This window comes from Tuber melanosporum, assembly GCF_000151645.1.
Source record: "Tuber melanosporum whole genome shotgun sequence assembly, scaffold_71, strain Mel28".
NCBI classification, from domain to species: domain Eukaryota; kingdom Fungi; phylum Ascomycota; class Pezizomycetes; order Pezizales; family Tuberaceae; genus Tuber; species Tuber melanosporum.
In genome coordinates, this window is record NW_003299119.1 from 499555 (window position 1) to 526687 (window position 27133).

A 27133-nucleotide genomic window follows, 5' to 3' on the forward strand; every position below is an offset into this window, starting at 1 on the left:
CAAGTTTTCGAACCCGAGTCATGCACCCCGCCCCTGAACGACATCTTAGAAGGGAAAAAAAGGGGGGGGAACGGATTATGTCCGATGCATAGCGAGTACCGCCAGCACTCCGTACGTTTGCATTGTCAACCGACTGCCTGATATGGTGGGGGATAGAGGTTGAAATGTGGACATAATATCCAAAAATATAATTTTTAAATAAATAATTGTCTGAGTGACCCGTTTTCGCTGATCAAAAAAAAAGCCTCGGTTTGGGATTGGTTGAATGGTGTTTGTTGTTCTTTTCTTTATTCGGCGCACCCTGCAAGGGATCTTCTGCGCTAAGCGAGGAGGAACGTTTTTCGCGCCGAAAAGAATGTTCAACGCCCCTCCCGGGCATTGGTGTGATAGGAGTCACTGGATGTCACTCGCGCAATCTAAATCCCTGCTTTCTTACTTTACGTTTATGCTGTATCCACCTCACGCATGTTCGGAACCTGGTGGAAGGTTCAGCAAAAAGCAAACAAAAAAAAAAAGAAAAAATGGAGAGGAGCAATATCTTCCTCGCATTGATGTCTCCGGCACTTGATGATTTCTGTTCAGGTTCTCCATCTACCGGCACAGTGCTCCCTTGTGATACAAGGCTACCAATTAACGATCATGAGTAATCTTCCTCACGTTTTATCACTCGCTGACAAGCATCAGCAGCTGCATCTGCACAGTTCGCATCTACAACACCGTAAGCACTCAAATAGGACAAAAGTTCGCTAGGACTGAAATTCCCCTTCTCGGGGAAAACCCCGCAAACTCTGCACAGCGCCTTACCAGGAGAGGCAACTACAACGTCCTTGCAGATTTCCCTTCTATTTGGGTACTCGCGGTACCGGCACTAGGAGGAGGGAAGTCGGAGCCGATTATCCGCCAGAACCCTGTCGCCGTGGGGGAAGAGAACAGCCAGCATAAGCAACCGGGCGAGGCTGGCAAGAGAGAATTAGCAAAAGGGCAGACTCGGGCTCGGTGAACGAGTAGTTATTCTGGGCCTCTTAGCTGCAATAGTCCTCTTCTATAGCTCGACAATAGATTCAGGCTGTAGGCCCTCGTATCCGTTCTGTGAATAGGCTCGAGGAAGTCCTATTCAGACACCAGTGCGAAGGCTTTTACAACTTCTTGAGTTATCCCGCATCCTCCGGGACTATCACTGTTGGCCGTTCCCCTCGGTCGACGGCTCCCCCGCAATGATACCTGTTTTTCTCGGGTTTTACTTTTAATCTCCGAGCGCCTGTAACAGTGGCTATCCATACTAGGCCATGCACCTTTATTGGTCCGAGATAGGCTCTTCCAGAAGTTCCATCCAGAGCCTAGAACTGAATTGCAAATTGATGCACGGGCTCTTGTAAATCTGCGGTTGATATTTCGGCGGGTATCCACTCCCAGTATTCGCGTACATGAGATCTTACCCCAATCCAAGTCGACGACCCCACACTAAGATGACTCGAGGTCCGTCAGATCCCCACAATATCGACTGTATTTCAACCTCTATAAGTGTTCCTCACTTGCAGTGATTTCACCATTTTCTGTTTCTTCAACTAGCACACCCACCCACCACGTACTCATACCTTCCGAAAGCAAGATCCAAAAAATGACAGAACTCAGCAGCCAAAAGATCGAATACCGCCGTGTTGGGAACTCCGGCTTGAAGGTCTCCGTTCCGATCCTTGGAGCCATGGGGTTCGGGAATAAACTCTGGCAGCCATGGTGTGTGGACGAAGGGGCGTCATTGCAGGTGCTGAAGGCTGCCTACGATCTCGGAATCAATACCTGGGACACGGCAAACACCTATTCCAACGGAGAGTCCGAAAGAATTATCGGGAAGGCTATTAGGAAGTTTAAAATTCCAAGGGACAAGCTAGTCATTATGACAAAGTGTTATTGCGCCGCTGGGGATGAGCCGGGAATGCAGAGCTATATGATGCCCGAGTTGAAGTTTCGGAAAGATTATGTTAATCGGCTTGGTGAGCTTTGGCGGTTTGCTTTCTTTCGGGGGTCAGGGTGGGAATAAAGGGTTGACTAGATGAGGTTGCAGGGCTTTCACGGAAGGCTATATTCTCAGAGGTCAATTCTTCCCTGGAGAGGCTGGGGTTGGAATATATCGATTTGCTCCAGATTCATCGGTGTGATCCTGAGACGCCGCCGGAGGAGACTATGGAAGCGTTACATGACCTTGTCAAGAGTGGGAAGTACGTCATCCCCACCCACCCCCCACTTCTTTGGGCAAGTCCAAGGTCACTCATTCTGGGAAATAGAGTCCGATACATCGGTGCCTCATCTATGTGGACGTGGCAATTTTGGTATATGCTAACCATTCCCCACTCTCCATGCTCCAATTCCACCGACTAACATCAAACCCCACTAGCCTCTACCAGCAAACCGCAGAACGCAACAACTGGACAAAATTCATCTCAATGCAGAACCAATATTCCCTCGTATACCGAGAGGAAGAGCGTGATATGATACCTTACTGCCGCGCAACCGGCGTCGGAATAATCCCCTGGGCGCCTCTAGCGCGCGGGCACCTAACCCGCCTCCCGGCTGCGGAAACAGACTCCGAACGAAACCACATGGAGAAAGAATGCGAGGGCGCGGCCTTCTTCGCTGTGGGATCGTCAGAAGCAGATAAGAAGACCATTTCTCGCATCAAGGAGGTTTCGGATAACAGGGGGTGGACTATGGCTGAGGTTGCGCTAGCCTGGATTTTGGGGAAGGATACTACGCCGATTGTGGGAATGGCGAAGGTGGAGAGGGTAGCGGATATGGGGGGGCTGAAGGGAAAGAGTTTGGATGAGAGTGAGATGGAGTATCTGGAGGAGCTGTATGTTCCCAGGAAGGTTTCCGGACATGTTTAGCTTGGCGGGGGCCCTGTGATGCGCAGATTTACCCTTTGGGGACCGTAATATTATACCATGTCCCCACATGGCTTACTTTGTGTATATCCCTGTAATCCATGGGGACATATACAACAAAGCAATCGGATAGATGGGTCTTAGCTCCCTAGATGCCTTGCACTTTTATTATATATATTTAAACGGAAAGAGGTCAAGAAATATATCCGCCCCTCCCTCTCTAGCATCGCCCAATCCGGGACCGACACATCACCACTGAGGGGTCGTGTTCCCGGTCTAAAACTACTTCAGGATCCCCACGAGCTTAGAAGCCAGAGGAAAATGCACATTGACTCCCATTCCTTTCCATTCTTTTCGTTCTCCCCCATCTTTTCTCAAATAGACCACACTAACTTCCGCTATCGATCCACTTGAAGTTTTTCTCTTCCTTTTTTCTGTTAAATCCTCGGTTTTATTTTAGACACAGTACAGGGCGGGTGCTCCCTAGGGTACAGTGCAATCATTGCATGCAGGAAGACACAACAGATAAAATCTCAAAAACAAATAAACCCGGAAACACCAACTATTAACGCGCAATATGGACCACCACCAAAGTGAGCCCTCATTTCAATCAAAAATTCCATGTATATTCCATCCCAAATGATACCGGGGCTTTAGTCTCATCTCCCGCCGCACTACTCGAGCGCTCTGCAATGGCGTTCGCCTGCGTGTTCGGCGGGTCTTGTGCCCCCAATGACAGACTTCAGAGCGGAGTGACGATGCTGCTTGTACGAGCATAATACCAGTGATAGCGCTTCATCCCGTAAGTGGGGCCCTCTCGGCGCTCTTCTGAAGCTCCGGGTGAGGTGTGCCGGGTCTTTGTGGTGGAGAAGAGATATCCTAGGATTGTGGGATTTTTCTGGGGTTATGGTATTGAACCGCATTCCGACCTTCCTAAATAGAAATGCAAAAGGCGGAATCAGGAAAATTGGGGAGAGGAGCTTGGCTTTCATCTTTTCCCCCTTGTTCTATAGTACATACAACCGCACTGGTAGCAATATAATGCGTAATCCATAGCCTGAGCCGAGTATTTGAGCCTTCCGAGACACCCCGAGGCGGTTCTTGTGTTCCCAACTGTTAGGGCGATCTGGGGCTCCCATGCGGGCCGGGCCCACTGGACACCACTCACCATCCCCACTCCCAGAGTATCTCAGATCTTGGCGTACGGACCTACGGAAATATAGCATGTATATCATATCATGTAAAAAAAAATGGTGTGCTCGTACATTGGCTTATGGCCCGGATCTTGCCCTCCCCACACGTTCTTATTGGAAAGGGTACTTGAATGGTATCATAACTTACTGTGTTCTAGGAGCCTCTAATAAAGCCATATACCTCAAATGATATATAGCCGGCGGTTCAAAACTTTTTGCGAATGGGTATCGAGTCTGCTATTGGTCGGTCGGTTTCGAGCGCTTGGTGAATAATGTCGGTAGTTGTTTGCGTGCGCGATTGGAACAGGGGGTCTTTTTTTTTCCCGTCTAAATTTCTGCTATTCGATGCCGGACTGCTGCTGCTGGGGATTTCACGAAATAAATATTTTCTGCACGTTGAGCCCGTCTAAAATGTTCATGCTCTGCTGAGCTCGCGCCTGTGGGATCTCAGCCGGTGGATGGGAAGAGTAGGTCCCTTTCGGGGCAACGTTAGGGGTGGTGGTTGAGTGACGTGCGGTTGCTCCATAAGTTAATTTCTATTCATCAGCTATCCTATATATAACGCAATCTTAAATATCCGCCACATATGGGGTGCCTGTGCCGTTGTTTTTGGACCCGTCTTGGGGTTCCCGATACGGGGTAGTCGGTTTGGAAGGGTTCAATACATCAACCTGGCCTATATCTATCCGATCCCAGCCTTTTCTCCCCCGACTACGTCTTCGTATCCGCGGGCGCAGCAGCAAACTGCTTTTGGGCCTATTCGTGAGTGATAGCGCTGGTTCAGGCATGAGTACGAACCGTTCATCCATCCTATCGTCAAGCGGTTAATAGGTGGGTGGGTTCTAGCCGCTCACTATAGATACCCTACCGGCGCGGTTGAGTTGAAGTTGGACACTTTGTATGAAAGGGGGTTGTTGCCACCTGAGGGGTATGGTACAGTACAGCTTCACCCAGGCGGTACGAGTATAAACCGGAAAAACTCCGAATGGTTGGTAACGTGTGGTAGAGCTGGGCTACTGATGGGGCTCCTACAGCCTTATCCTGAGTTCAACTATCAACACTGTTCTAGCTTTCCCTGTGCTCTCATGACCGCTCGAATCATTCTCTTCCTTTCCTTGAAAGTGACCTGATCCCTAATCTACTCGGAGCTAGTCTTCATCCTCAGTCACAGCATTGCAACTTGAAATCCCACATTATTGTTTTACTGCAAGTATATATATATTCTAGGGATATTGTCTCTTGTGAGAACCATGCCGCGTAGGCATAATCCTCTCATGAGGTGGCCGTAGCACAAGCCAGACATGCTGCAGGGCTAGCCGAAGTGACAGAAGAGCACAGGAAGCAACATGCGAATCTGACGGAAAAGGGAAAGAGGTTCAAGGTAAACTACAAGGAGATGATCGTTAGGATGAAGCCGGAAATCTTAATCCTAATAGTAATTAGGAAATGGGGAGGGAGGGGGAAAAGAAGGAGTTGTCATGGCCAGGGAAGGTGTAGGGGAGAAAGAAGATCTGGGGGGGGGGGGTACAGACGAGTCGATAGTGGGGGTGAATTCTTAGATGAAAAGGTTGTGTCTAGAGATAGGAGGGGGTAGGGAGAAGCTTGCTGGACTCATACATGACCATTGAGAATAATGTACCGGGAATACGGCCCCATCCAACGATGTAGGGAAGGAACGCAGCCGAAGGGATCACAGAATATCACTTTGTATTGCAAAAATTATTCTCTGGACTATGGCCGTGCCCTCGTGACTAGTATGCCTTCTCAGTGCATTCCGAGTCTTCCTAGTACTATATGCGGCGCTGGGTCCTGAATTCGAATCTCTTTTGGGGGGCTCGGATTTAGTAACCTGCAACCATATGATACCTTCTACTCGTGCGATTTGACTCTCGCCCCACCTAATTATCTGAGTTGATCTCCCTTCAATCACAGCATGTTCTATCTTCCCCGATATTCTGTCTATGTTCGTTTCGAATTTCTTTCTGGGCAAGTGTTGTGCCTAAACATGTTTTTCTTCTTTCTGATACCGGGGCTACCGGTTTTGAAAACCAGGGCATTGTCTATCAAGTCTGTCTCCGGCTTAGTCACAATCACCACACGGGTGACATCTCGTGACGGACAGATTCATTCACTGTTTCACTACGTTTTTCTGGATAGTGGATGTCTTTATCAAGTTTAAACGCACTATCTCCCATACATGGTCCTTCCTTCAGTAGCGGTAAGATGTCTGAGACATACAATTCTATCGCTAAAGTAGCCTGCCATACCAATTTTGAAAAAGGGACATCGCGCACCTAAATTCTTGTGGTATTTAATCCACTCCTCTCCTACCCATCCAAGGAAGGAAACCACCTACTATCCAGATTCAACTTTGCAAGATACACCAAATACCCTACTACGAATTAACATCCACTTCCAAATTTGATCTATAGCCAAGAATGGAAGATCTAGTCTTCACTACCGGCAACCTCAAAATCACCATAAATGCCAGCGAATCGGACCGCAAATCAGCACACAGGCACAGACACCGCCGGGGAGAAGACACCAGTGCCCACCACACGCAACCGCATCACGGCGCTTACTCCCAGAACCCTGCCGGATTAGGGGGGGGATACGTCCAAGGGCAAGGTTATCCAAAACTTACGGCGAAAAACCTGGCGACTCACGAGAGACTAGAGAGCGGTAACCACGCCCCGCAAGCCTATAGTAGACAAGAAGACGACACCGCGGCCCAGTGCGGTCAACGGTACCCGGAAGAGCACAGACATCGCAGTCAACGCTCTGGAAATACTACTGCACACGCAGGAGGTGACCGATCTACCCACCATGCAGCGTATCATGGACATAGGCAGGAGCAGGGCCGTTACCAGGGTGGGCTCGGTTACGCTACGGAGGGTGAGAGGACTGGGGGTGGGTATGTTAACCAGACACACGCGCAACCACATTACTATGGCGCAACTTATGGGGCAGAGTATCAAGGCCCACACACCCACCACGCGGCATACTACCACCCAGATAGACAGGAATTGGGACAGAAAAGGGCTGGATCTAGTCGTCCTTATAGAGAGGAGGGTTCCCGGAGGAGACGTACAGGCGGTGGTTCCCACTCCCGGGATGCCCCGGAGTGGGTGTTGTGCCAGGAAGGTTTGGCAAATGTGGAGGAGTTGGAGGAATGCTCTATTCAGTGTGAGATTGAAGAGGTCGAGTAGGTGAGTGAGATGGGGAGTAGGTGAGTGAGAGATGGGGAGCAGGTGAGCGAGAGGTGAGGTTCAAATTGATAGTTTCATGTGATATGGAAGATTGAAGAGTCGCCGATTGGGGAATTTTGTTTTTCAAGATCTGCTGGCACAGAATAATAGACGCTTAGATTTCTTTTTTATGATTTGAATAATAAAAAAGAGACTACTAAGTTTAAAGGAAAAAATTTTGATACTATTTTGTGAGTGAAATGAAATCGATTCGAAGGTGCTTTGAGAGTGCATGTGGCAATTTTGTATCGGTTCGTGGTTAGAGGGATGATAGATCTATGATAGGATTATCAAGTGGCTTATGGGGTCGATCCGAGCACCGTACCGTCCTCACTTGCCATGCATGGCATCATATTTGGAATTGGGGCCGCGAAGGTGCGGCTAGCATAAGTAGCCCCTCCAAATTGGTTATTCGCCTGGAATGCCAGCAATGCCCCTCGCGCACTGTTTAACCTCTAGCCTAATTAATCGCACAACTTTATATTATGATTCCAGCCCACACTACCAAATGCTCTTCTCTGTCACCTTCCAAGTGTAGCCATTGATCTTAAAGGTATCTCCAACATTTAATCCCTTCTCAAGCGTAACCCTGCCACCATCCTCACCGAATACCTGAACCTCACCACTTCCCTCTAGCAAACCACAATCCAAGCATGCAAGATCACACGGCATCTCCACATCCCCATATCGATAAACCCTCCCCCATTTCCCATTGCCCCTATCTCTAACGTGCCTCTCGCAACTCGTCCTCTCACCAACCTTAATCATTCCCTGACAATACCCCCCAACCCTAACGACCCGCCCTTTAGCGCCTTCATCATCACACTCAAGCACTAATGCGACCCCCTCGTCAATATCCACATTTCGCCAGACCTCCTCATAGTCCTTGACCTGGTCATCCTCGTCGTCCACCATTCTTCCCTTCTCCAGTATGTCCCCGTTCGGCAGCGGGGTATTCACCCCGGAGTCTTCCCCGGGGGTATCCGTTCGAGAATCAATCTCGTGTACCCACCGCATCGGAGTTCCGACAACCGTTCTCCCGGCGATGGCCCATTGTGGGGGTGTTGAGTTGTGGAGTGAGGCGGGGGGACGGAGGTCAACGAATTGCAGGTTTGGGGCGGTGGTTACCAGTGTACTTGTTGGTTCCGAAGCTGGAGCGGGAAGCCAGCGTATAGAAACACGAGCGGAGATGTTTGCCATTTTGTTGGAGGGTGTGAGGTTTGTTCGTTTGGTGGGGGAGGCAGTGGTAGAATCAGGGGTGTGGTTGGCTGTCCGGTATCGTATGTGGTGAACTGTAAACCTAACCCTTGTGCCAAAGTCTTCACGTGACGAGTGCCCGGTTTGGGCATTATAGTCAAAAGTTTGAGTGGGATAACAGCCTACAGGTTGGTGGTTACTGGTTAAAAACTACAGTACTCGTACCCACCAAAGAGAGTAGGGACTTCACTAATCTGTCGTGGTTGGTAGAGTCAGATACTAATAGTTCTACTGTATCATACAAGCGGGAGTTTCTGCAGTCTCTGAAACTTATAACATGAATGGTCCCTCTTTTCAATACCCGTAATATTATGAGCATGGGCTGAGCCAACTACAGCCACTCGACGGGTGCCCACAAGGCCAGCGAGTGTGGATAGGAAAAAATTGACGTATCATATGATAGATCAGATAATATGAGAGGAATGGTGTTAGGATATCCGTCACTAGGATTTTTGTGGAGTTTAGGTCCCGTTTTGCACGCCACCATGGCTACTATAATAATATTATTATCATAATAATATTTAAAAAAATCATTTTTCAAAAATAAAGCCCTGTTTGACATATTAGACTTTTATCGGATTTTTTGTTGCAAATAAAATATTTCAACATTTCACTCCTCTGGCTATATCATAGCTCGGCCTACAGGCCACCTACCAGGCTTTTGTTATCATCGTCATGGTCACAATGGCAGCTACTATCTAGATATTGCTTTTTTTTATACTATTTGGTCATAAGAATTCAAGATCTAGAAAAGATTAAGAAAAATAGTGCTTTTTTACATATCTCTCTGTTAGGCGCACACTGTTCGATATCACTAGGTTAATCAACTGCCTTGAAATAGGTTGGGAAAGGCTCTGAAAGAGAAGGCGCTCAGCAGGCGTCTTATGAGATGTCTTTATTGGTAAGGGAACATGACTAATGTGAGACATGTTTCACAAACAATTCTGTCAAGTGGTGACGTCGACAGGAATCTCTGCTCAAATCAGAAACGGTACCGTATTATCCGATAGCCGCCAGGGGGACCCTGCGCATGTGAACAATTTTTGCGGCAGGGCTGCAGTTCGATCACTCGGGTCCACAAATCTCGCCCTCATCAACTGTCTCTCCATTTCTTTGTCGTGCCTGACATCCTCTCCTCTCGCAAAACACCTACCCATAATGTCCGCCTCTAGATGTTCCCTAGACTCAAGCTCTCCCTTGCTAAAATCAACTAACCCCGAAACCGGGAGAGATGGTGACACGGCTCAGCTCCTCGCACTAGGACATAAGCCAGAGCTAAAGCGGAACCACACAAAGCTGTACAACCCTTCTCCTACCCTGCTTCCTCGCATCTAACACGCACGCTGCAGGTCTATGCTAGGTCTCGCATTCGCCATATTAAACTCATGGACGGCTTTGTCCGCTAGTTTATCGATTTCTCTCCCATCTGGGGGCCCATCAGCAATGCTGTGGGGATTGGTCATTTCGGGCTTGTGTAATATCTGCTTATCGGCAAGCCTGGCAGAGTTTTTGAGTGCTTGGCCGACGTGGGATTCCCCCACCCTTCTCCTGCCCTCCTTGATTGTGGCGCGCTGACTTTAAGGCTAGGGCTGGTGTAAGGTCTTTTTTCATTAGTTCAGTCTGTATCATACCCACGTGATGTTCGGGTGTTGATGGGGTGTGATGACAGGGGCAATACCATTGGGTAGCAGAGATTTCGCCAAAGGAGTGGGTGCCACTTTTAAGTTGGATTTGCGGGTGGATCAATTGCTCAGGTTGGGTGTTGCTAGCTGCTACCGGTGGAAGCTTGGCAGGGCAAGTTATTGCTGGGGTTGTGGGGTTGATGCGCCCGGTATGTGTTCGAGATTTCTTTTGAACGGAGGCTAGGACTCCTGCTGACGGGTAGGATAGGATTACAAATTGTCGAATTTGGAGATCTTTTGGATATATTCTGTTTTTACGATTGTTTCGTTCCTAATCAACGCGTTCGGAAATAGACTTTTGCCGCTATTTACTAAGAGTGCTTGTTGGTGCCTGTTCTGCCCCTCGAGTAAGATTGGGGAAGAGCTGACCGAAGGTAGTTCTTTGGTCCATTTCTGGACTCGCTATTATCTCGGCAACTCTATTGGTGACAGCACCAGAGTACCAACCTGCCGACTTTGTTTTCAGAGAGTTTGTCAACGAGACTGGCTGTAGGTCCAATTAATGGTGTTCCCTGGGGTTATGACTTATGATACTAACCGAGTATACCTACCAGGGCCTGATGGAGTTGCCTGGCTACTGGGTGGGTTTTTAGAGATATGATATTGCAAACTCGTGTAGTTAATAGGGCGTAGGTTTCCTACAAGGAGCGCTGGCACTCACTGGATATGATGCTGTTGCTCACATGATCGAGGGTAATGACATCTCCGCAGGGTGTGGACATGGATACAAGCTGACCTTTCTGTAGAGATTCCGAATCCGACCAAGGAAGGGCCGATATTGATGGTGCGTGCTGTGATGATTGGCATGGGTACTGGGTTCGCTTTTCTTACCGTGCTATTATTTTGCATGGGAGACATTCAGGGCGTAATTAGTGCTCCCGAGGGGTAAGCTTACGGTTTCTTTGTGGAACATATTCTGACAGAAATATAGACCGTTATTGTCGATCTTTTTTCACGCCACAAGAAACAAAGCTCTTTCAGCATGCCTTCTAATGTAAGAAATAAGATATCTCTCGCTGTTTACCCGCGCTAAATGTAAACAGCTTCCCGTTAGGTTGTCTCCTCTTTGCGTCTACAACCCTTATGACAACCTCCTCCCGAATCCTCTACGCCTTTGCCCGAGACAATGGTCTTCCATTTTCAACTGTATTTGCGACCATTCATCCAACATTACAAGTGCCACTGAATTCCCTCCTCCTGACCACAATTCCAGTCCTGCTTCTTGGAACTTTATACCTCATTTCCACTACTGCGTTAAACGCAATATTCTCCGCCGCAGTCATTTCGCTGGCTCTATCATATGGGTTCCCAGTCCTAATCAATGTCCTAACTGGCCGCAAGAAGCTCCCCGATGACCGAGACTTTAAGTTACCGGGTATCATGGGTTGGATCTGTAATCTTATAGGGTTAGGTTTTGTAGTCGGGTGCACAGTGCTCTTTATCCTTCCACCACAACTCCCGGTGACTAGGGAAAACATGAATTATTCCTTTTTGGTATTTTCAATAATTGTCGGGATATCCACGTTGGCCTATCATTTTGAAGGGAAGGGTGTATTTACTGGGCCCGTGACCGGGGATAATCACCTCCACCACCCTGTCCCGCAAAGAGGGTTCAAGGCGGATGCGGAAGGCGGCTGGAGGCCAGGAATGCCTATCCCAGCGTACGATTCTGGGGAGGAGGAAGAGGAGGATTAAAGTGTCGTCACCCTTTGCCACCGAGATGTTGGAAAGTAGAGATGGTTTTCCGGTTTTTCATAGGGGCACGGCCCTGTGGTTTTAGCAGTGTGGGTGGCGGTGGTTGGCATTTTGGGAGCTATGTTGGTGCCTTTACGATACCCTATTATGATAGAACTGCTCGAGATTGCCATTTGCAATTTGCAATTTATCTCAAAATACGATCTCATCTACCGTAGTGCGATCTCCGAACTTGCATGGCTGTCTAATTAGATCTGTGATGGTGCATGCAGTGCTGGGTATTTTTAATTCTGTGCGCCCATTGAGGCCAGGGCCGAGGCTCGGCAATACCAAGACGTCGAGCTCGGTGCAAGAATCCTTCACTCCCCCCTCAGACATGAGGCCGTCTGTTACGCTCTTTTCTCCCTTGGATCAATTCTAATTCTTTATGTTGGCACAATTAACCGAACATGGCGACGCAGCTGAGTGTACTGTACAAGGGTCAGGCAATAAAAAGTGGTAGAGGGTCGGCAGGGGACAAAGAAGTAGTGATAGGCTGTGACTTGCAGAATAACATAAAACACCTAGAAGTCGGACGTCACACAGAAGCCGGACAGGCACACTCATCGCCCGACAGAAAACATCATGTTTCTCCATGAAAAATAAGGCAGTCCACGGTGAGCCGAAACACACGGCCACATGAAAGAGCCGGATGCTAAACCGTAGATCTCGTGTTGTCTGTAACTACCTGGTCTAATACTAACTGAAAATCACGAGCTTGTATTTACATCAACCTCCACAGTTATGATATACCATGTCCGCTATGCCCCTCGACCGCCTTCTCACCTTCCACAATTCTCAAACCATCCAATCCTTCCGATGCATTTCTCTCCTTGGCTTCCGGTTTCCCATGCTCTGTTTTCTTCGCCTCCGACAATGCCTGTACTCTCCCTTTATTTCTTCCGAACCTTTCAAATCTTCCTCCACCTGTGCAACGTATTTATGTCTCCTTCTCCCTTGCCCTTTGTTTTCCCTTTCTAGTTGCGATATTCTGGCAATAGTGCTGGCCCACTCGCTTTGGATGAGGCACAATTAAGAATTGATCCCTTTCGTTGCTTCTACCATACTCGGGTTCAATTCGCTTTGGCATGTATGATATGATGCCGATGTTTTTTGCAGAATCCTGGTTGGGGAAATAGTAATCCAACCCAGAGCTCAGGTCGAGGAGAGGGTCACTGTAGGTTAGCCTATCATGGAATCTCAATCGGCACTTTGCTAACATAATATTGGTTGTCTTTTTTTTTTGGAACTGCGGTCTAGGAATGGAGAGTTTAACATATCCAATTGCTCAATCTTGCGGAAGCATGGTAGGTATTTTTTACTTCATGCTTTCTATCAGTATTTCTCCGGTTTCCGCTTTGTGTATGCATTCTATCAGAGCCTAGGTATTTCTTGAAGTTAGTTATCATACATGCCGAGTTGATTTTAATATGATAGCAGAAAAAAATAATATTCCTCAAGGAAAAAAAAAAACCCCCGATCTATAAGCCTCCAAACACGATGCCAGTATCATCAGACAGCTACCTGTTTTCATGCATAGCCGATCAGCTTCATGCGCCACCGTAGGAGGGGGGAAGAATGTATGAATAAGAGGTTGATGCAAAACGCCCTCGTAGGAGAATTGAGATCTGTGAATTCTTCTTAACACTCTTTCTTGTGAGATAGCATACTCGATCGAGTATCGCTAAAAGGAAACAATGGGTAGCCTGCTTCACTAGCGAATTTTGTATCTCGCGGTATGCTCGAAGTGAAACGGTACGTTCTCGTAGTCTACCTCCCACGACCAGAAATGAAAAACAGATTTAGCTCCAGGAATCTCTCTCTTCTTGACCACATTGATGAAATAAAATTGAAAAATTGAAAAATTGGACAAAATCCTTCACAATCATACGGACCTTATCCCAGCAAAAAAAAAAAAAAAAAAAAATTTATCATCGGTGGATTTGGAGAGCGAAATATCAGGACCGTCAGGGGTGGGCCAATCTTTCGTGGTCCTCCATCTCATGGGTTGGTGCACACACGAGGGCGCCGGGAACCACCCAACCTCTACTGAAAAAAGAAAAAGAAGGAAAAAAATTAAACAATTGTGAAAACCTACACTGGTGTTATACTTTGATTAAAATTCTAAGCGTTTTTAGGTGAGTCGTAGGTCATGAACTTGTTTTAAACAAATTGTAGTTAATGAATCGTTCGAGAGAGATCGCGTTGCTTTATTGTTGGGTATGAGCGGGTGGTGTCGAATATATCATAGATTCTCCTTATGGATTTTGGAGCAGCGATGGGGTTTGTCGGGGTGGGGGCTTTCTTTAGTGTACTGCAAATTAACTCACGGATACGGACTATTCATGGGAGTCAATGGTACTTAGATGTATTCTATTATCTAGATAACACCATGTATCTCTACACCCCTAGAGGAAAGCCATTCACATCCACCACATTAATACGGTACCGTCGTACACCCCATTACCACTACCTCCCCATCCGAAGACTGAATCCAGCCCCAACAGCTTCCTCCTCCCTCCCTCCAAACAACCCCCCCAAATCCCCCAAATCCCCCAAGCTCGGCGCCTCCCCGCCCCTAACCGGCGCGCTCGGACTATCCCACCGCCGCCGCTTCTCCTGACCAGCCTTACTAGGAAACGTCGGGAACATTTCTGTGCTCTTCGGTCTGGGATCCTCCTTGAAGTAGGGGTGCTTCAACACCTCTTCCGCCGAGATGCGTTGGGCAGGGTCGAGGGTTAGCAGGCGGGACATTAGGTCGATGCCCAGGGAGGTTAGTAAGGGGAATTTTGTGCGGATTTTAGACTGCGGTGGGAGGTTTGATTTAGGAATTTTAAGGGACTTGGCATTGGGAAGTTTGCGGAAGGTTGGCCAGCTAGCGTCTGTTGGGGTGCCGCAGAGGTCAAAGATCTGGATTTTGTTTCGTTAGCTCTAGCCTATCGAGTAGGGGTAGGGGGAGCGAACCTTGGCTAACTGGTCTACCTCGTTCTTCCCCCTTAACAACGGCTCCTTTAATAACAGCTCTCCGAAGATACACCCGATACTCCACATGTCCACTGTAGTCCCGTATTCTTTTGCTCCCAGGAGTAATTCTGGTGATCGGTACCATAGTGTAACAACCAATTGTGTCAGCGGCGGCATCGGATCGCCGGTGTACCGCGCAAGACCAAAGTCTGCGACTTTAATCTGACCGCGATTATTCATGAGTAGATTAGAAGTCTTCAAATCGCGATGCACAATCCACCGACTATGCATCAGCGCTGTAGCAGATACAAGCTGCAGCATCAACGTCTTGACCTCAGATTGCAAGAACGGCTCCTGCATGTCCTCCGAGAGGGTCTTCAAATCGTGTTCTATAAAGTCCATTACTATAAACACGCTAGTATCATCATCAGCCAAATCCCACAAAGTAAAACAAGGGGTGGGAGATAAAAGATACTCTTTGAGAGTCCCCCCAACAACCACCTCCCGAAGATTAACCACATTCTCATGCCGCGCCGCCATAAGTGTCTGTATCTCTCGAAGGCTAGTAATGGGGAACCCATCCGTCTCCCTCTCCAACTTCAGCCTCTTCAACGCGACGATCTCGCCCGTCCGCGAGTCCCGCGCCCGCGACACAACACCATAAGAACCCTCCTCGATATGGTTCAGCTTCTCGTACCAGTCCACGTGCGCACAGGGCGTTATCGCCGGGGCGCTGAAGCGGAGGAGTTTTAACTTTGCTTCGTCCTCGTCTCCGGCATTAGACTCATCACTGCGGTCGAGTTTTCGTCGCTTGGGTGCCGGTGGGGAGGGAGGTGCCGCGCTGCTGCCCCCGTCGGCGGCGGCGGATTGTAATTGTTTCTTCTTTTGCTGGGATTTCAGAGCTTTGCGGGCGGCCTTTTCGGCTTTCAGACGCGCGAGTTCTGCGGCGGTGGCTTCGGTGTCGTCGTCCCAACGGGATTTGGGTTTCGTGGACATTTGACGGCGGCGGTCGGTGGTGGGGTGATGTGGTGTTTGTATTGAGCTTGCAAGTTGTGTCGGGGCGCCAAGAGAGAAGGTTGATTTAAGGTTGCTTGATAGCTCCAAACACATCATTGCCCGGACGCTGCAAGCTCCGGACGTTTCATAAGCAATTACATAAGCTGCCTGGCATACTGGTTTTAATTCCCAGGTAAGGGGTACTTTTCAGTTGCTTCTATCATAATAATAATTATTATTATAATCATGCACAATCTCCTTTGATCAATCTCCCTTTAGCTCATGCTGCGAGTGTTCCCCAGCACGAGTCCTGGCAGATGTACTGTACTGATAGCACAGTACACATTTCAGTAGCATATCTAACGATTGATCCTGCGCTCCACACCAAAAATCACGTTTCCCGTAGGTTTACAGCGCAGCCTGAAGTTATTATTTGTTCACAACTATTTCTCACTCGGTGAAATACTCAGCTATCGCAACAAGCATTTCAAAATTCGAGTAAATAGATTGCGGTTTGGCAGCCTGTGTGAACTTTGGAAATCAGGAACTTTGTAAACAAGTACCATTTCAAGTGCTGCCATATAAATAAATTCCAGGCGCTTAAATTGGATTTCCAAGCCCCTCCACACAAGTGATCCCATATCGGGATATACCCAGGCTCATCGATGTTGTTGGAAGTGAGGTTCTCGTCTACCTGAATGGGCAATTTGGTGGTAACCGGTGCAGGGGGTTGGGGGGAGGCTAACGCAGCAGACCCGAATTACCCATTCTTGCTCTATTTGCAGAAGAGAGTTGTGATCTGACTACGTTGCGGCAGGGCGCGATATCCGACAAACAATGAGTCATGTCCAAGCACAGTAAGTCATTCGATGAATTATAGATGCAAGTACTGTACTGTGAAGACTTTATAGTATGATACCTCGCCCAGAGGGTCAGCACGTATCCTAGGAAATTTTATCCCTCAACCTTACTCAAGGCGTTTACCCACACATCTCGAGTTACGTAGCGCGGGGCCCCAATTTCGAGCATGGGCAGAATACTCGCGCGATACCGGAAATACGCGCGAGGAGACGAGGGTGATTGGCAATACGACATTTGAGTGGGCTGGGGTGTTTGGCTTCATGGTGTTTTTCCAAACGGTGATTTCTGCTGTTCCGAAAACTCCCGTTTTGTGGAGGGGTTGAGGGGAGTTGAGGGGGGGGTGAAAGGGAAGCAACAAATAGGTGAAGGGGAGAGGTGAAAGTAAAAGAGGGGAGAATTAGAAGTAATATTCACAAAAGTGTATGGATTATAGAATATGATAATATGATAAATATAAAAGAAGACACTAAAGAGGAGCAAAACTGACTACAAAAAAGTTTGGAATTCTGGAGTGCATGGAATTGGAAGAGATTTTGAGAGTGTTTTGAAATATATCAAACTAGGCTATTCTGAAAGTATTATAATTGACAATATTTTGAGGATCATGAGAACTATGGACTATATCGGAAGAAGAATGGGATGTGATATATCAGGCTGTATTTACTAGGATAGCTTATAAGATCTCTCTTATCTTAAAATCATATAACAGGTAATGACTTTTATATTTATACTGTAAGACCTTTCCTTATGTCTTCTTTAATCTAATATTCTAGATATCTGTTTGTAATTATCATGTTTGATAGTCTTAGGCGATCTCTTTACAATAGTATCATGTTCAACTAGAGAGTAATAGAGATAGAATTAAGTTTGTTATATTCCAGTATTATTAGCCGAGTTAGTATATCATGCTAGATTATTATATATAGTAAGCACTTAAATAAGATTACCTGCTAAAACATTTCTTATAATTACTATAATATATTACCTTTATCTCTTTATCTTTTCCCTTCTTTCTTCTCTCATAATATAATCTTTTACTTTTTATCTTTTATTATTTTTCATTCCTTCTTGTTCCTTACTTCATTCCTCCCCCTTTTTTTGTTTTTTCAAATTTACTTTATACTTTTATACGATACATGACGTTTTCTTGTTTTTTATTGACCCGAAAGTATTCCTAGTATGATGTGATAATCCAGCCAGGACGAGTCTTATCCGCCGGGCGAGCGATCCGGCCCGAGTGCTGAACACTCTTTGGGTATGCAAGAGCACTAAAAAGTAGGTATCGGCTGGTGGCGGTATTGGGGAGTTATGATATTCCTATTCATTCCCCACCTATATTCGCCCGGTCACTTTCCCGCGTCATGCATTCTCACCAACACGTTTATAGAACACTATAATTATGGCGTCGGAATAGTACTGTACTGTGCAGTAGAATATCGCACCCGGCCGATTTCAAGAACTTACCAGCGAGTCCTACACAAACAGGCTGAAGGCATCCTGCCAGAAGATGTGTACTAGTACTGTCCTGTACCATGGAAGGTAGAATGATAGCGGAGAAAAGAAAAAAAACAGCTCTATTTTACCTCACGGAATCCCATTTGCAACTCGAACTGCATACTACGAGAACGTAATGTCCGTCTCTATGAAATCCCAGAACCACCGTCGAATATCGACCGATGATAGTCTAGACTCCCCCCGACTCGGCTCCAAAAACAAATAGATCGAGTCCATCTCAGCCCAACTCGAACAGAAAAGAAAAGAAAAAGTAAGAAGGAAGGAAGAATCACTCTTTTAACCTCGGTTTGAAGGATGCCAAAGTCAATAATGTTCTCTACCCTACTGTACTATCATTACCGGCCATGGAGATATTTCACTCATAACGGGGGATAAAGGTTGAAAACGAAAAGGGGGACAAAGAGTCGCTCACACACGAGCGGCCAGTCAGGGGCAGATACCCTCGACCAAAACCTGTACCATAACCATGAGAAAGACAGCGTAGTAGCGCCAGCTAACTCAACCTAATAGCCCCCCTGCACGAGCTATCGCGGAGGAAGTTTGCGAAACGGCTTCGATTCCGAATTTGGAAAAGAGAGGAGCAATCTCCACTTGCGAGTACGGTACTACTAGTACAAGTATATCATACTTCAGTCGCAGATTCACACTTGACTCTTTTTTTTTTTCCTTCCCCTTTCTCCACAGATCGGACCCTATACCCAATACCGCTTAATAAATCCTTGCTCATGATATGATAAGCAGCTATCGACCCTGCACATACCCACATATCCCCAGTTCGGCGTACACCACAGTACCCTACTGAGCACAAAAACCCTGGATCATCCAACCGAGCCCTCACAACCCGACTACCATACCCTAATAGACCAGCTGAGTCAGGACGGGCAGCGGGTAAGGACAGCGCGAACCGATAAGGCTGTTTTTTTCTTCCATAGTTCGGCACAGGGCGAGAACCTTACAAGGAGCTACGACACGATATCCATATAGTACTCGTACTCTATGGCAGATTTCCTCCTACTAATCAATCATTTACCGATAACCGAGGGAAACTGTTTTGTTTCTGGTGCACCCGCAACAGAACAAGGCTCACAGCAACAGCGACACAAGAACGCCTCGCCTCACCGTTGACCACCGTAGAATAGCGGATTCTCCGCGGGGAAACTAGACTAAAAACTACGAGTACTCGTGCCGTACAAGCAAGGGCTTGGTAGGTTAAGTTAAATTTAATACCAGTTTAACACTCTGTATGGATAACGATATTCCTTTTTCTCGGGATTGTGGGTCGGGGGGATTAGAGGCCGACGGGGGCACTTACCTATCAGGATGGGAGCCTCAGATGACGAGCCCCCCCCCCCTCCAGGGATATTGGTAAACCACTTATCGCAATTCTGCTCAGACCAACTTACCGAGCAATAAATAAGCAAGAAATGGGATTGGCGGGGCGTTATCAAGGGCTGGAGGCGCAGTACGGTACTCGTACCTGGAAGGGCATGGGAACTTTTTTTTACAAATGTACCCTATGATACTCTACTCGAGTACTGTACGAGTACATGTTTCTTGGGTCGTTAGCTCGCTGGGATAATAGAAATCATTGAAATCAAAGGCATGGAGGAAACAAAATTAAATTATCTCCTTGTAAAGCGACGTACAGTATCGCACCAGAACGCTAAAACTCCACTATAGAATACCTGAACCTATAGACTCTTGGCCCTCCCCACCAAGCAGGGGAAAAAAAGACGGAAATAGAACAAAACAAGACCATAGAGAAAACCCGCTCCCACCAAGATATTGACGCACTTAAAGAATGACAGAGGTTGTATCTTGGTTGCCAGTGGTAAAGTAGAAGGAAGGGGAGAAGGAAGGATGGAAGAAGAGGATTAAATTTCAATATAATTATTATTTCTAGAGCAGACTTGGCTGTAGCACCTCCGCGAGCGCCTCCATATCTGTTGTGCCCCCGATGTCAGCCGAAGAACAGGCCTTCCGCCCTGGATGAACAAAAACCGACCTCGAACCGTCGCAAACTCAATCGTCAAAGTCTGGCCCGCTTTCACCGACACGCCCCCTCGACTCCCAGTACCTCCACTCACCGCCTCCATAGTGGCGATATCCACCAACTCCCCCTTCGCGATCTCCACGTTCTTTTCTATCACCATCTTTTCAAAATCGTGGTCGAAATCCATACGTAGAACGGCCGTTAGGTATAGTTCTGCGGAAGAGGAGGGCGAGGATCTGCGGATGACCAAGCGTTGCGTGTCTCCTCTCTTCCACAGTGAGAGATCCGCCGGGCCGAAGCCGGAGGAGGTGGCTACCCGGAAGAAGGACCTTTGGTTCGTCGGTTTGTAGGATACACGGGCGATTTGGCTAATCGTAATCAGCACGCTAAGGGACAAAGAATGAATTGGGGGAGGGGTGGGTACCGGGCGAACTTTAGTTCCCATCTATCGGCTATATGACGGAGGAGACCTTGCGCATCTGCGAACCGTTAGCTAGTCCATTCAGGTCGCAGAAAAGAGGCGTGATGCGGGTGCAGCGATGGCATACCCTCGATAGTTCCGAAACATAGGTTGACGGAATCAATCTTCTTTTCGCAACGCGAAAACTTCGGCTGCTTCCCCGGCTCCAAATCGAGATATTTCCCCACATGGTCCGAAACGTAATTTGTGTAGTACGCTTTTAAAAGTCGAAGCCTGTGGCCCTTGTCCTTGAGTTCAAAATCTAGGTCTCGGGGCACTTTGGACGATTTAGTAGGCGAAAAGAAAAGAAAGAAATAGAGTGACGGCGCCCCCGCGCATAAATTAAAGTTAGAAGTCAGAAACCCCAAGGCATAGCAGCCATGTCCAGCGCCAGAGGAAGGCGATGAATATACAATCACAAGGACCTACTGCCTGTGAAGTAGTATCCCGCTCCCACCATATTCGCCAACGCTTCCGACTCCCAATTTCGAGATTTCCGTTTTGAGCGGGGCACCGCGACTCTAATACTTGCAATAGAATAAGGGGGACATACGGTAAAATACTTCAGAGTACCTCCACTCAAAGCCACGGTGTCTGATAAGTAATCCCTTGAATCTTTCTGCGTTGTCAGTTGGGTTTCGGATGGAATAGATATAGCGGCTCTCCTGTGTGGAGTCCCATCGATATTTCTCTCTTAAAGTCAATTTTGAAACCACCTCCTCAAAGCTATTGGCATCTGTTCACATCTTTAGCCCCGAGTCAACATAGACCCCACAAAGGTGAATACTTACCATCGATGGACCCAAACCCCAAACCCAAACATCTATTTGGCTTCTCCTCATTATAGACATAAGAAATGAGTTCATTAAACGACCCGTCTGCAGCCGAAACCCTCTGTCCACAGTCGGACCACCTAACTGTTAATTTCTGTGCTCCATCGCTCCTCACCTGCACCCCGCTCAACGGCAAGAAATAGCTTGTACACCAGAACTGCGCTGCGCGGGCGGAGCTGCTAATGACTAGGCGACGAGTAGTCATCCAACCCTCTTCTCCGGTGGTCTCGTAGACACGCAGATCAACCGAATGGAAAACTTGGTCGGGGCTTATGGGCTTTTTCGTGTTTGGGTGGAGCAGTTCGAGGCGTTGAAGGGCACTAATGATGAGGAGCGTTGAGAGTTGGTCTTGGCAGAGCGAGTGGGCAGGGGAGGGGGAGAGGGGAGGATACCGTCGGTATATTTCAGTTTCGTTGCCGGAGATAGGATTACGCTCTTGAACTGCGTCAAAGTAGCGTGCTGGTATCTCGATGAATTTGCGGAAGTCTAAAACCGGTACCTGGGTGAGCATGATACATTCCCGCAATGGAGCGATGGCGCCCGTGTGCATAAATGAATGTTAGAAGTCGGAAATCCAGAATCTTAGCAGCTATGCTCAGGGCAATGCCATGGGCAATTCAAGAGCGCACGACAAACTCTTCTTGCCTGTGAAATATCACAGTTTCCTGCCCCCCCAAACACCCACCAAGAATTCCGACTCCTAACGTTCCGTTTTGGGTGAGGGGCGCCGCCGCTCTGATCTCGGGCTCAGAAACTATGCAGAGCTTACCACAAATGTGCAAGAAGTGGATCGTGGTCTCCATCTCTGGGAACTCAATGTCCACTGCAGGCGGCACATTCGATGCCTCATCCGCCATCAGGAAAGGTCTAATGTCCTCCGGTGTGACTTGTTTCTCTGTCAAAATCGCCTTGAATTTCACGGGATATCCGAGTAGGGAAACGACATACTATCTCTTGAGATCTTCAATGTCCCACTCTGATTACACAGCGTAATCTTTAGTTCGCTCTGCCCTTCCTGCGTCCAAAGAACCAACATGTAACGCGCGTCTCTGGTTTTCACCCTGACGCGTTTGTTACCGAGCTCTGCGTTGACGAAGCTACATAAATAAGCCTAGTCAGCTACCGCACTGTAAATATCAAATAAAATAGAGTCTGCATGTACGTGCATCCGCAGATGACTCTCCTCACCAGCACCGCCAGCATGATTGTCCTCAATTGTTAACCATCTTCCTGGATCAAGTAGTGGATTATTCTCCCGCCCATCGGGGGCGACTTCTCTTGGCTGTTTGAGCTCCCAAATTTTATCATTCAACATCATATTATCTTCGATGCCGTCGGCAGAAAGATCTGCTTGGCGGAAGTTTTCAAAGTCTTGGTCAATCGCCTTGAAGTTTTGCATCAGTGAAAGTTGTATGGAGGGGGGGGGGGTTAATTACATCTTGCAAGGTGGAGAAGGATCTGATATCCTCGTCGGACATGTTGATGGTATTATCCGGATCTGAGAGGAGGTAGTTGTACAGGATCCAGGAGGCTTTCATAAGGTCCAGATACGCCTGGCGTAGGCCCGAATTGGGGCCACTGGAAGACGTAGAGCTCGCATCAGGAACCAAGCCGCCCAGGAGGCGGACGGCGTTTCTTGACTGTAGCAATTACAGTTTAGGACAGTACAAAGGCCTTCCCTAAGCTACATGTCACGTACCTTTAAAACCCACCAAGTGCCTGTCCTCAGCAGGTCTTCAGTCGGAATCCGCCGATCTTCAGTTCCCTTCCTGGCCCTCGTCAAGAACCTGCGATTCATCGAATCGGATACCAGGTTCTCCAGACTCGGTGGGTCCCAGTCTAGCATCACCGGTGGCGGCAGAATGGATCCCCGGTCAGGGCAGTTCGAAAGTAGATCGCTTGCGCGAGCGAGTACATCCAGTACACTCGCAGCGGAACTGTCCTGGTCCACATCTGTGCTAAAATCTATGAGGTCTGTGGTGGTCGAGTTCACTGATCCCAGTGGGCTGGTGGGGCGCACGCTGGGCGGGCGAGGGCTGTCCGGAGTTGTTGGGCTGGTGTTTGGAGAGTCATAGCCGTCTCGCTGGGAGAGACTGTACTGGTCCGTGTAACGGGATATTTGGCTTGCTCTTCGCGAATCCCGCAGGAAGCCTGATACAAGGGCACCATCCGGGTTGTGTAGGCGCTCCTGTTGAAGAGCCAGCTGGAAGTCCCTTTCTATCGTGTTAATTGTCGATCTGCCGGATGTTAGGATTAGCCCATCCCACAACCACCACTATTAATAATGGCAAACACTTACTCTCCAACTGAGCTGACGCAAAGATTCAATGTACAAGTATATACCATGATCCGTACTCTAAACCCCTCTATGTCCTGCTGTTCGCGAACCCATCCTATCCTCCTCCAAAAATGTAACCCATCGCTAGACCACAGTTTTCTATACTTGAGTACTAGGGCTTCGAGTCTTCGGAGTGTCCGTGTTGTACCATCCATTGTTCGCCTGATAGCGAGTTGCCGAGACTCGTCTATCCGGCGAGTGTTGATCTCATCTTCGATGCATTTAAGGACTCCGCGAAGGGAGCCAATTTCCCGCATTAACTCGAGAAACTCATTCGGCGCATCCTTGGCCACCTATATTTACTCATTTTCATTAATCTCCAAGGTGGTTTAACAGATGAAGGGGCCGAGAAAGCCCACCAGGAAGCATTTGTGATAGAGATCCCAAGCGAGCTTCGCTCCAGTAATGAAGTCGCCCACAGAAAGACCGAAGGACATCCTTTTGGACGACGATAGTAAGGGCTTAGCACCAAGCGGGGGGTAGAAGAAGAGTTGGTGGGAAAGAAAAGGTGGAGAAAAGTGTTTTCAATGCGATCAGAGTTCCCTAGAGACCTATTCAACCATGCTAGTGAGGAGGTGAAATAAGGCGAGTTGATGCGCAGAGGGGAAGAATGCATGCAGGCAGAGTTTAACAATGGAACGAAAAATCATGGAAATGTAACGACACTAGGATTGCTTTTTAGATGTGGGGAAAGTCGACCTGTCTCATATGATCCTCACTTTGGCCTTGCTCACACCCACGGGGAGCGATTTCGCACTACGAATACCGAATGGCGCCAGGACGTTCGCAGAGCTTCCCCCTCTGCGAAAGGATTATCTTTCAGCCCTCAGCCGAGACTAATAAAAAGAAAAAATACAACAGACCCTACGATACAGTACCGGTACATGTACTATTAGGAGAAGGCAATCCAACGACCTAGCAAGATTCTCAATTACCCGTATTTCAATTTTAGGGGTACTGAACTGAACCTACCCGTTCTCCGGTCGGTAGGATACCGGTACCACCGGCACTCGAGCACAGTGCTCAATGCGTGGAGTGAACTGTGACATTTGATGCGAGGCTGTGCGCCAGCCAGGAGACACGAGTTACAGGACCCGAGGAGAGATGCACTCGAGTACTCGAGTAGAGAGCTGATGGAATAAAGAGATGCCTGGCTGCTGGATAACCGATCCGTCGATTTGCACAATCTTGGCGACAAAATTCGTCGGCAAGCCCCCCCCACTTTACTTGTACCCGAGTACACCAAAAAAGGGTATTTACTCGTACATATTTCAAAACCCATAGCTTGTCCGCTCTGCGAAAAAACTCGAAATAGGGCCTTCGGAGCCATCTAGGTGTTATCATTCATAAATGATAGGTTCTGTCAGTTAATGTCCATAGTGAAATAGCGGAGGTAGTGATAGTGGGCAAAATATACTTCTAACTTTATCGGTATGGTTTCCCATACAAAAGGCATCCAATCCGCCCCCTCAGCCCCCAGCACTCATGGTGGGGTGGGAAAATTGTCGTAATTCCTACCCAGAAAGTCTGGATAGGATAATTGTATACACTATGGAATTGATTTTTGTTAATTCTCCATTGCTTTTAGACAAGATGAGCGTGTTTAAAATCTGCCATTTTTGGTGTAAAATGGGATGCCGACGAATTTTGCCGCCAAGACCGCGCTGCAATTGCACCTTAACTTGCCCCCCCCTGTTGAGAAAAAAGAGAAAAAGATGTCAATTAAGTTAATTTTCCAATTAACATCTTTGAAGCCGTGTTAGTACGACAACGCTCTGTTGTTACATCAAAGCCCTGTTAAAAAAAAAAAGCAGGGCTTCGACTACGATATACTCGAGTGCTAGTACAGCAATGAGTACCGGTATGATACTGCGACGCCTAGTTCTGCCTTGCGCCAAAAATGAGCAAGAGGAGGCCCAACCAACCTTGGGTCCCCTCCTGCCGCCGTCAAGCGATCGAGAGAAGGTCTTGACCACCGGGCCAATAAGTCAATCCAGGCAAAACTTAGTAAGCCGCCGACAACGGAAGGGGAAAAATATCATTGACCCCTGGCGCGCGCTCCCACGAAACTTAGGGAATCCTACTACAGTAGCCAACACCGATGACCTTGCCTCAAACATTGCTCCCGAAGGGAAAGGCCTTCCCTGCCTGAGCACCCATCTACCGTACTCTATGTCCATCGATACCACGGTGAAAATGGTCTTTCAGCCAAACCTACCGTACGATGCCCTTCCGCATAATCTTGCCCGCAAAGTGCAGACAGTTCTCCACGGCAAGTTCCTGCTGGTCGCAGCGGTCCCATGAATAAGAAATCCCCAACAACCGGCATACTCTAGCATCATGTTCTTAGGCGATTCGAGGCTAGCAACCCAAACAAAAACTAAACGTACCCGCCCAAGCTTTCCCCTCCTCACGAAGTGTCGGTTCCCAGTTGCCCCCCCCCCGAATGGAACGCGACGCGCTCGGCCACCCGGATATATGGACTTGACGATGTGAAGGCGTTCACACCGCAAAGGTGTTTTGATAACACATAAATTTCTCAACCACTGGTATCACCGGTATCAACTTGCCTGCACTCCTGCCCAGTGACAAAGGGAGGTGAATGCCCAATTTCGCTGGTGTGCAGGACCCCCCCACTTCGCACAGGTCAGCCCCGCGCCCTTGGCGCAGGTTCCAACATCCACTTTCACCCACAAAGCCCGATACGGTAGTGGAACAACCTTTACCGTTAACTGCCGTAGCAGTGTGTGAACCTTTGTGTTAAACCCCCCACCGTAAAAATTGCAATAATTGGGCGTGGCGCCGAGACGTCCAGAATATCCCCCTTTGGATGGGGGGGAAGAAACACAGCGAAGAAATTGCCTCACAGCCCCCGATCGTGACAAATAAAAAGAAAAAACGACCGACCCTGACAGGGGATCAACTCGAATGTCCTAGCGCGAGGTCCAATTACTCCAGTTTATTACTGTACTGTACCGGTATTGTACTAATACCAAGTGTAACATTCGGATTTTTTCCGGCACTATTCGAGCACAAGAGACAGGTGCCCACGGTGTAGAGATGAACAAGTATTTCGCCCATAGCCCTTGGGGCGAGCGCCGCTTCCCTCACCAAGTTCATAATATTATCATACCCGCCCCGGCGCCTCATGGTGCCAAGCCACCTCTTTCGCGGGGGAAA

General features: G+C 48.1%; 5 protein-coding genes; 2 read left to right on the forward strand and 3 right to left on the reverse strand.

Annotated features, from left to right (window-relative positions):
* The first annotated feature begins 1182 nt into the window (after positions 1 to 1182).
* GSTUM_00010607001 (uncharacterized protein) lies at positions 1183 to 3013 on the forward strand. XM_002841398.2 has 5 exons: positions 1183 to 1399; positions 1486 to 1991; positions 2063 to 2216; positions 2283 to 2327; positions 2393 to 3013. The coding sequence occupies exons 2-5, from the start codon at positions 1619 to 1621 to the stop codon at positions 2880 to 2882; spliced, it is 1062 nt and encodes a 353-aa protein (XP_002841444.1). The 5' UTR covers positions 1183 to 1399; positions 1486 to 1618; the 3' UTR covers positions 2883 to 3013.
* Positions 3014 to 7766: 4753 nt separating this feature from the next.
* Positions 7767 to 8722, reverse strand: GSTUM_00010608001 (uncharacterized protein). XM_002841399.2 has 1 exon: positions 7767 to 8722. The coding sequence occupies exon 1, from the start codon at positions 8518 to 8520 to the stop codon at positions 7822 to 7824; it is 699 nt and encodes a 232-aa protein (XP_002841445.1). The 5' UTR covers positions 8521 to 8722; the 3' UTR covers positions 7767 to 7821.
* Positions 8723 to 9684: 962 nt separating this feature from the next.
* Positions 9685 to 12171, forward strand: GSTUM_00010609001 (uncharacterized protein). XM_002841400.2 has 13 exons: positions 9685 to 9875; positions 9927 to 9974; positions 10082 to 10103; positions 10247 to 10284; positions 10347 to 10408; positions 10468 to 10541; positions 10576 to 10582; positions 10638 to 10748; positions 10814 to 10840; positions 10893 to 10952; positions 11006 to 11144; positions 11191 to 11253; positions 11303 to 12171. Exons 1-13 carry the CDS (start codon positions 9736 to 9738, stop codon positions 11952 to 11954), a joined length of 1443 nt encoding a protein of 480 aa, XP_002841446.1. The 5' UTR covers positions 9685 to 9735; the 3' UTR covers positions 11955 to 12171.
* Positions 12172 to 14345: 2174 nt separating this feature from the next.
* Positions 14346 to 16013, reverse strand: GSTUM_00010610001 (uncharacterized protein). XM_002841401.2 has 3 exons: positions 15433 to 16013; positions 14958 to 15372; positions 14346 to 14903 (listed from the first exon to the last, which is right to left on the reverse strand). The coding sequence occupies exons 1-3, from the start codon at positions 15951 to 15953 to the stop codon at positions 14463 to 14465; spliced, it is 1377 nt and encodes a 458-aa protein (XP_002841447.1). The 5' UTR covers positions 15954 to 16013; the 3' UTR covers positions 14346 to 14462.
* A 3919-nt stretch (positions 16014 to 19932) lies between these two features.
* On the reverse strand, positions 19933 to 24617 carry GSTUM_00010611001 (uncharacterized protein). XM_002841402.2 has 14 exons: positions 24313 to 24617; positions 23915 to 24246; positions 23315 to 23852; positions 23052 to 23255; positions 22804 to 22999; positions 22564 to 22698; positions 22385 to 22501; positions 22008 to 22101; positions 21574 to 21935; positions 21336 to 21518; positions 20871 to 21059; positions 20747 to 20801; positions 20335 to 20690; positions 19933 to 20272 (listed from the first exon to the last, which is right to left on the reverse strand). The coding sequence occupies exons 1-14, from the start codon at positions 24388 to 24390 to the stop codon at positions 20229 to 20231; spliced, it is 2883 nt and encodes a 960-aa protein (XP_002841448.1). The 5' UTR covers positions 24391 to 24617; the 3' UTR covers positions 19933 to 20228.
* Positions 24618 to 27133: the final 2516 nt, after the last annotated feature.

What these genes read in the sequence shown, in the direction of transcription:
- GSTUM_00010610001 (XM_002841401.2), bottom strand. Translation starts at nt 15,953, where the DNA reads ATGTCCACGAAACCCAAATCCCGTTGGGACGACGACACCGAAGCCACC. An exon ending in GTTGGGGGGACTCTCAAAGA is followed by an intron (nt 15,373 to 15,432) that starts GTATCTTTTATC and finishes TGATGATACTAG; the next exon opens with CGTGTTTATAGTAATGGACT. An exon ending in AGGTAGACCAGTTAGCCAAG is followed by an intron (nt 14,904 to 14,957) that starts GTTCGCTCCCCC and finishes AACAAAATCCAG; the next exon opens with ATCTTTGACCTCTGCGGCAC.
- GSTUM_00010607001 (XM_002841398.2), top strand. Translation starts at nt 1,619, where the DNA reads ATGACAGAACTCAGCAGCCAAAAGATCGAATACCGCCGTGTTGGGAAC. An exon ending in AGATTATGTTAATCGGCTTG is followed by an intron (nt 1,992 to 2,062) that starts GTGAGCTTTGGC and finishes ATGAGGTTGCAG; the next exon opens with GGCTTTCACGGAAGGCTATA. An exon ending in ATGTGGACGTGGCAATTTTG is followed by an intron (nt 2,328 to 2,392) that starts GTATATGCTAAC and finishes AAACCCCACTAG; the next exon opens with CCTCTACCAGCAAACCGCAG.
- GSTUM_00010611001 (XM_002841402.2), bottom strand. Translation starts at nt 24,390, where the DNA reads ATGTCCTTCGGTCTTTCTGTGGGCGACTTCATTACTGGAGCGAAGCTC. An exon ending in GGGGTTTGGGTCCATCGATG is followed by an intron (nt 21,519 to 21,573) that starts GTAAGTATTCAC and finishes AGATGTGAACAG; the next exon opens with ATGCCAATAGCTTTGAGGAG. An exon ending in GTACTCTGAAGTATTTTACC is followed by an intron (nt 21,060 to 21,335) that starts GTATGTCCCCCT and finishes AATCGTCCAAAG; the next exon opens with TGCCCCGAGACCTAGATTTT.
- GSTUM_00010608001 (XM_002841399.2), bottom strand. Translation starts at nt 8,520, where the DNA reads ATGGCAAACATCTCCGCTCGTGTTTCTATACGCTGGCTTCCCGCTCCA.
- GSTUM_00010609001 (XM_002841400.2), top strand. Translation starts at nt 9,736, where the DNA reads ATGTCCGCCTCTAGATGTTCCCTAGACTCAAGCTCTCCCTTGCTAAAA. An exon ending in GCAGAGATTTCGCCAAAGGA is followed by an intron (nt 10,285 to 10,346) that starts GTGGGTGCCACT and finishes GGGTGTTGCTAG; the next exon opens with CTGCTACCGGTGGAAGCTTG. An exon ending in TTGTGGGGTTGATGCGCCCG is followed by an intron (nt 10,409 to 10,467) that starts GTATGTGTTCGA and finishes CGGGTAGGATAG; the next exon opens with GATTACAAATTGTCGAATTT.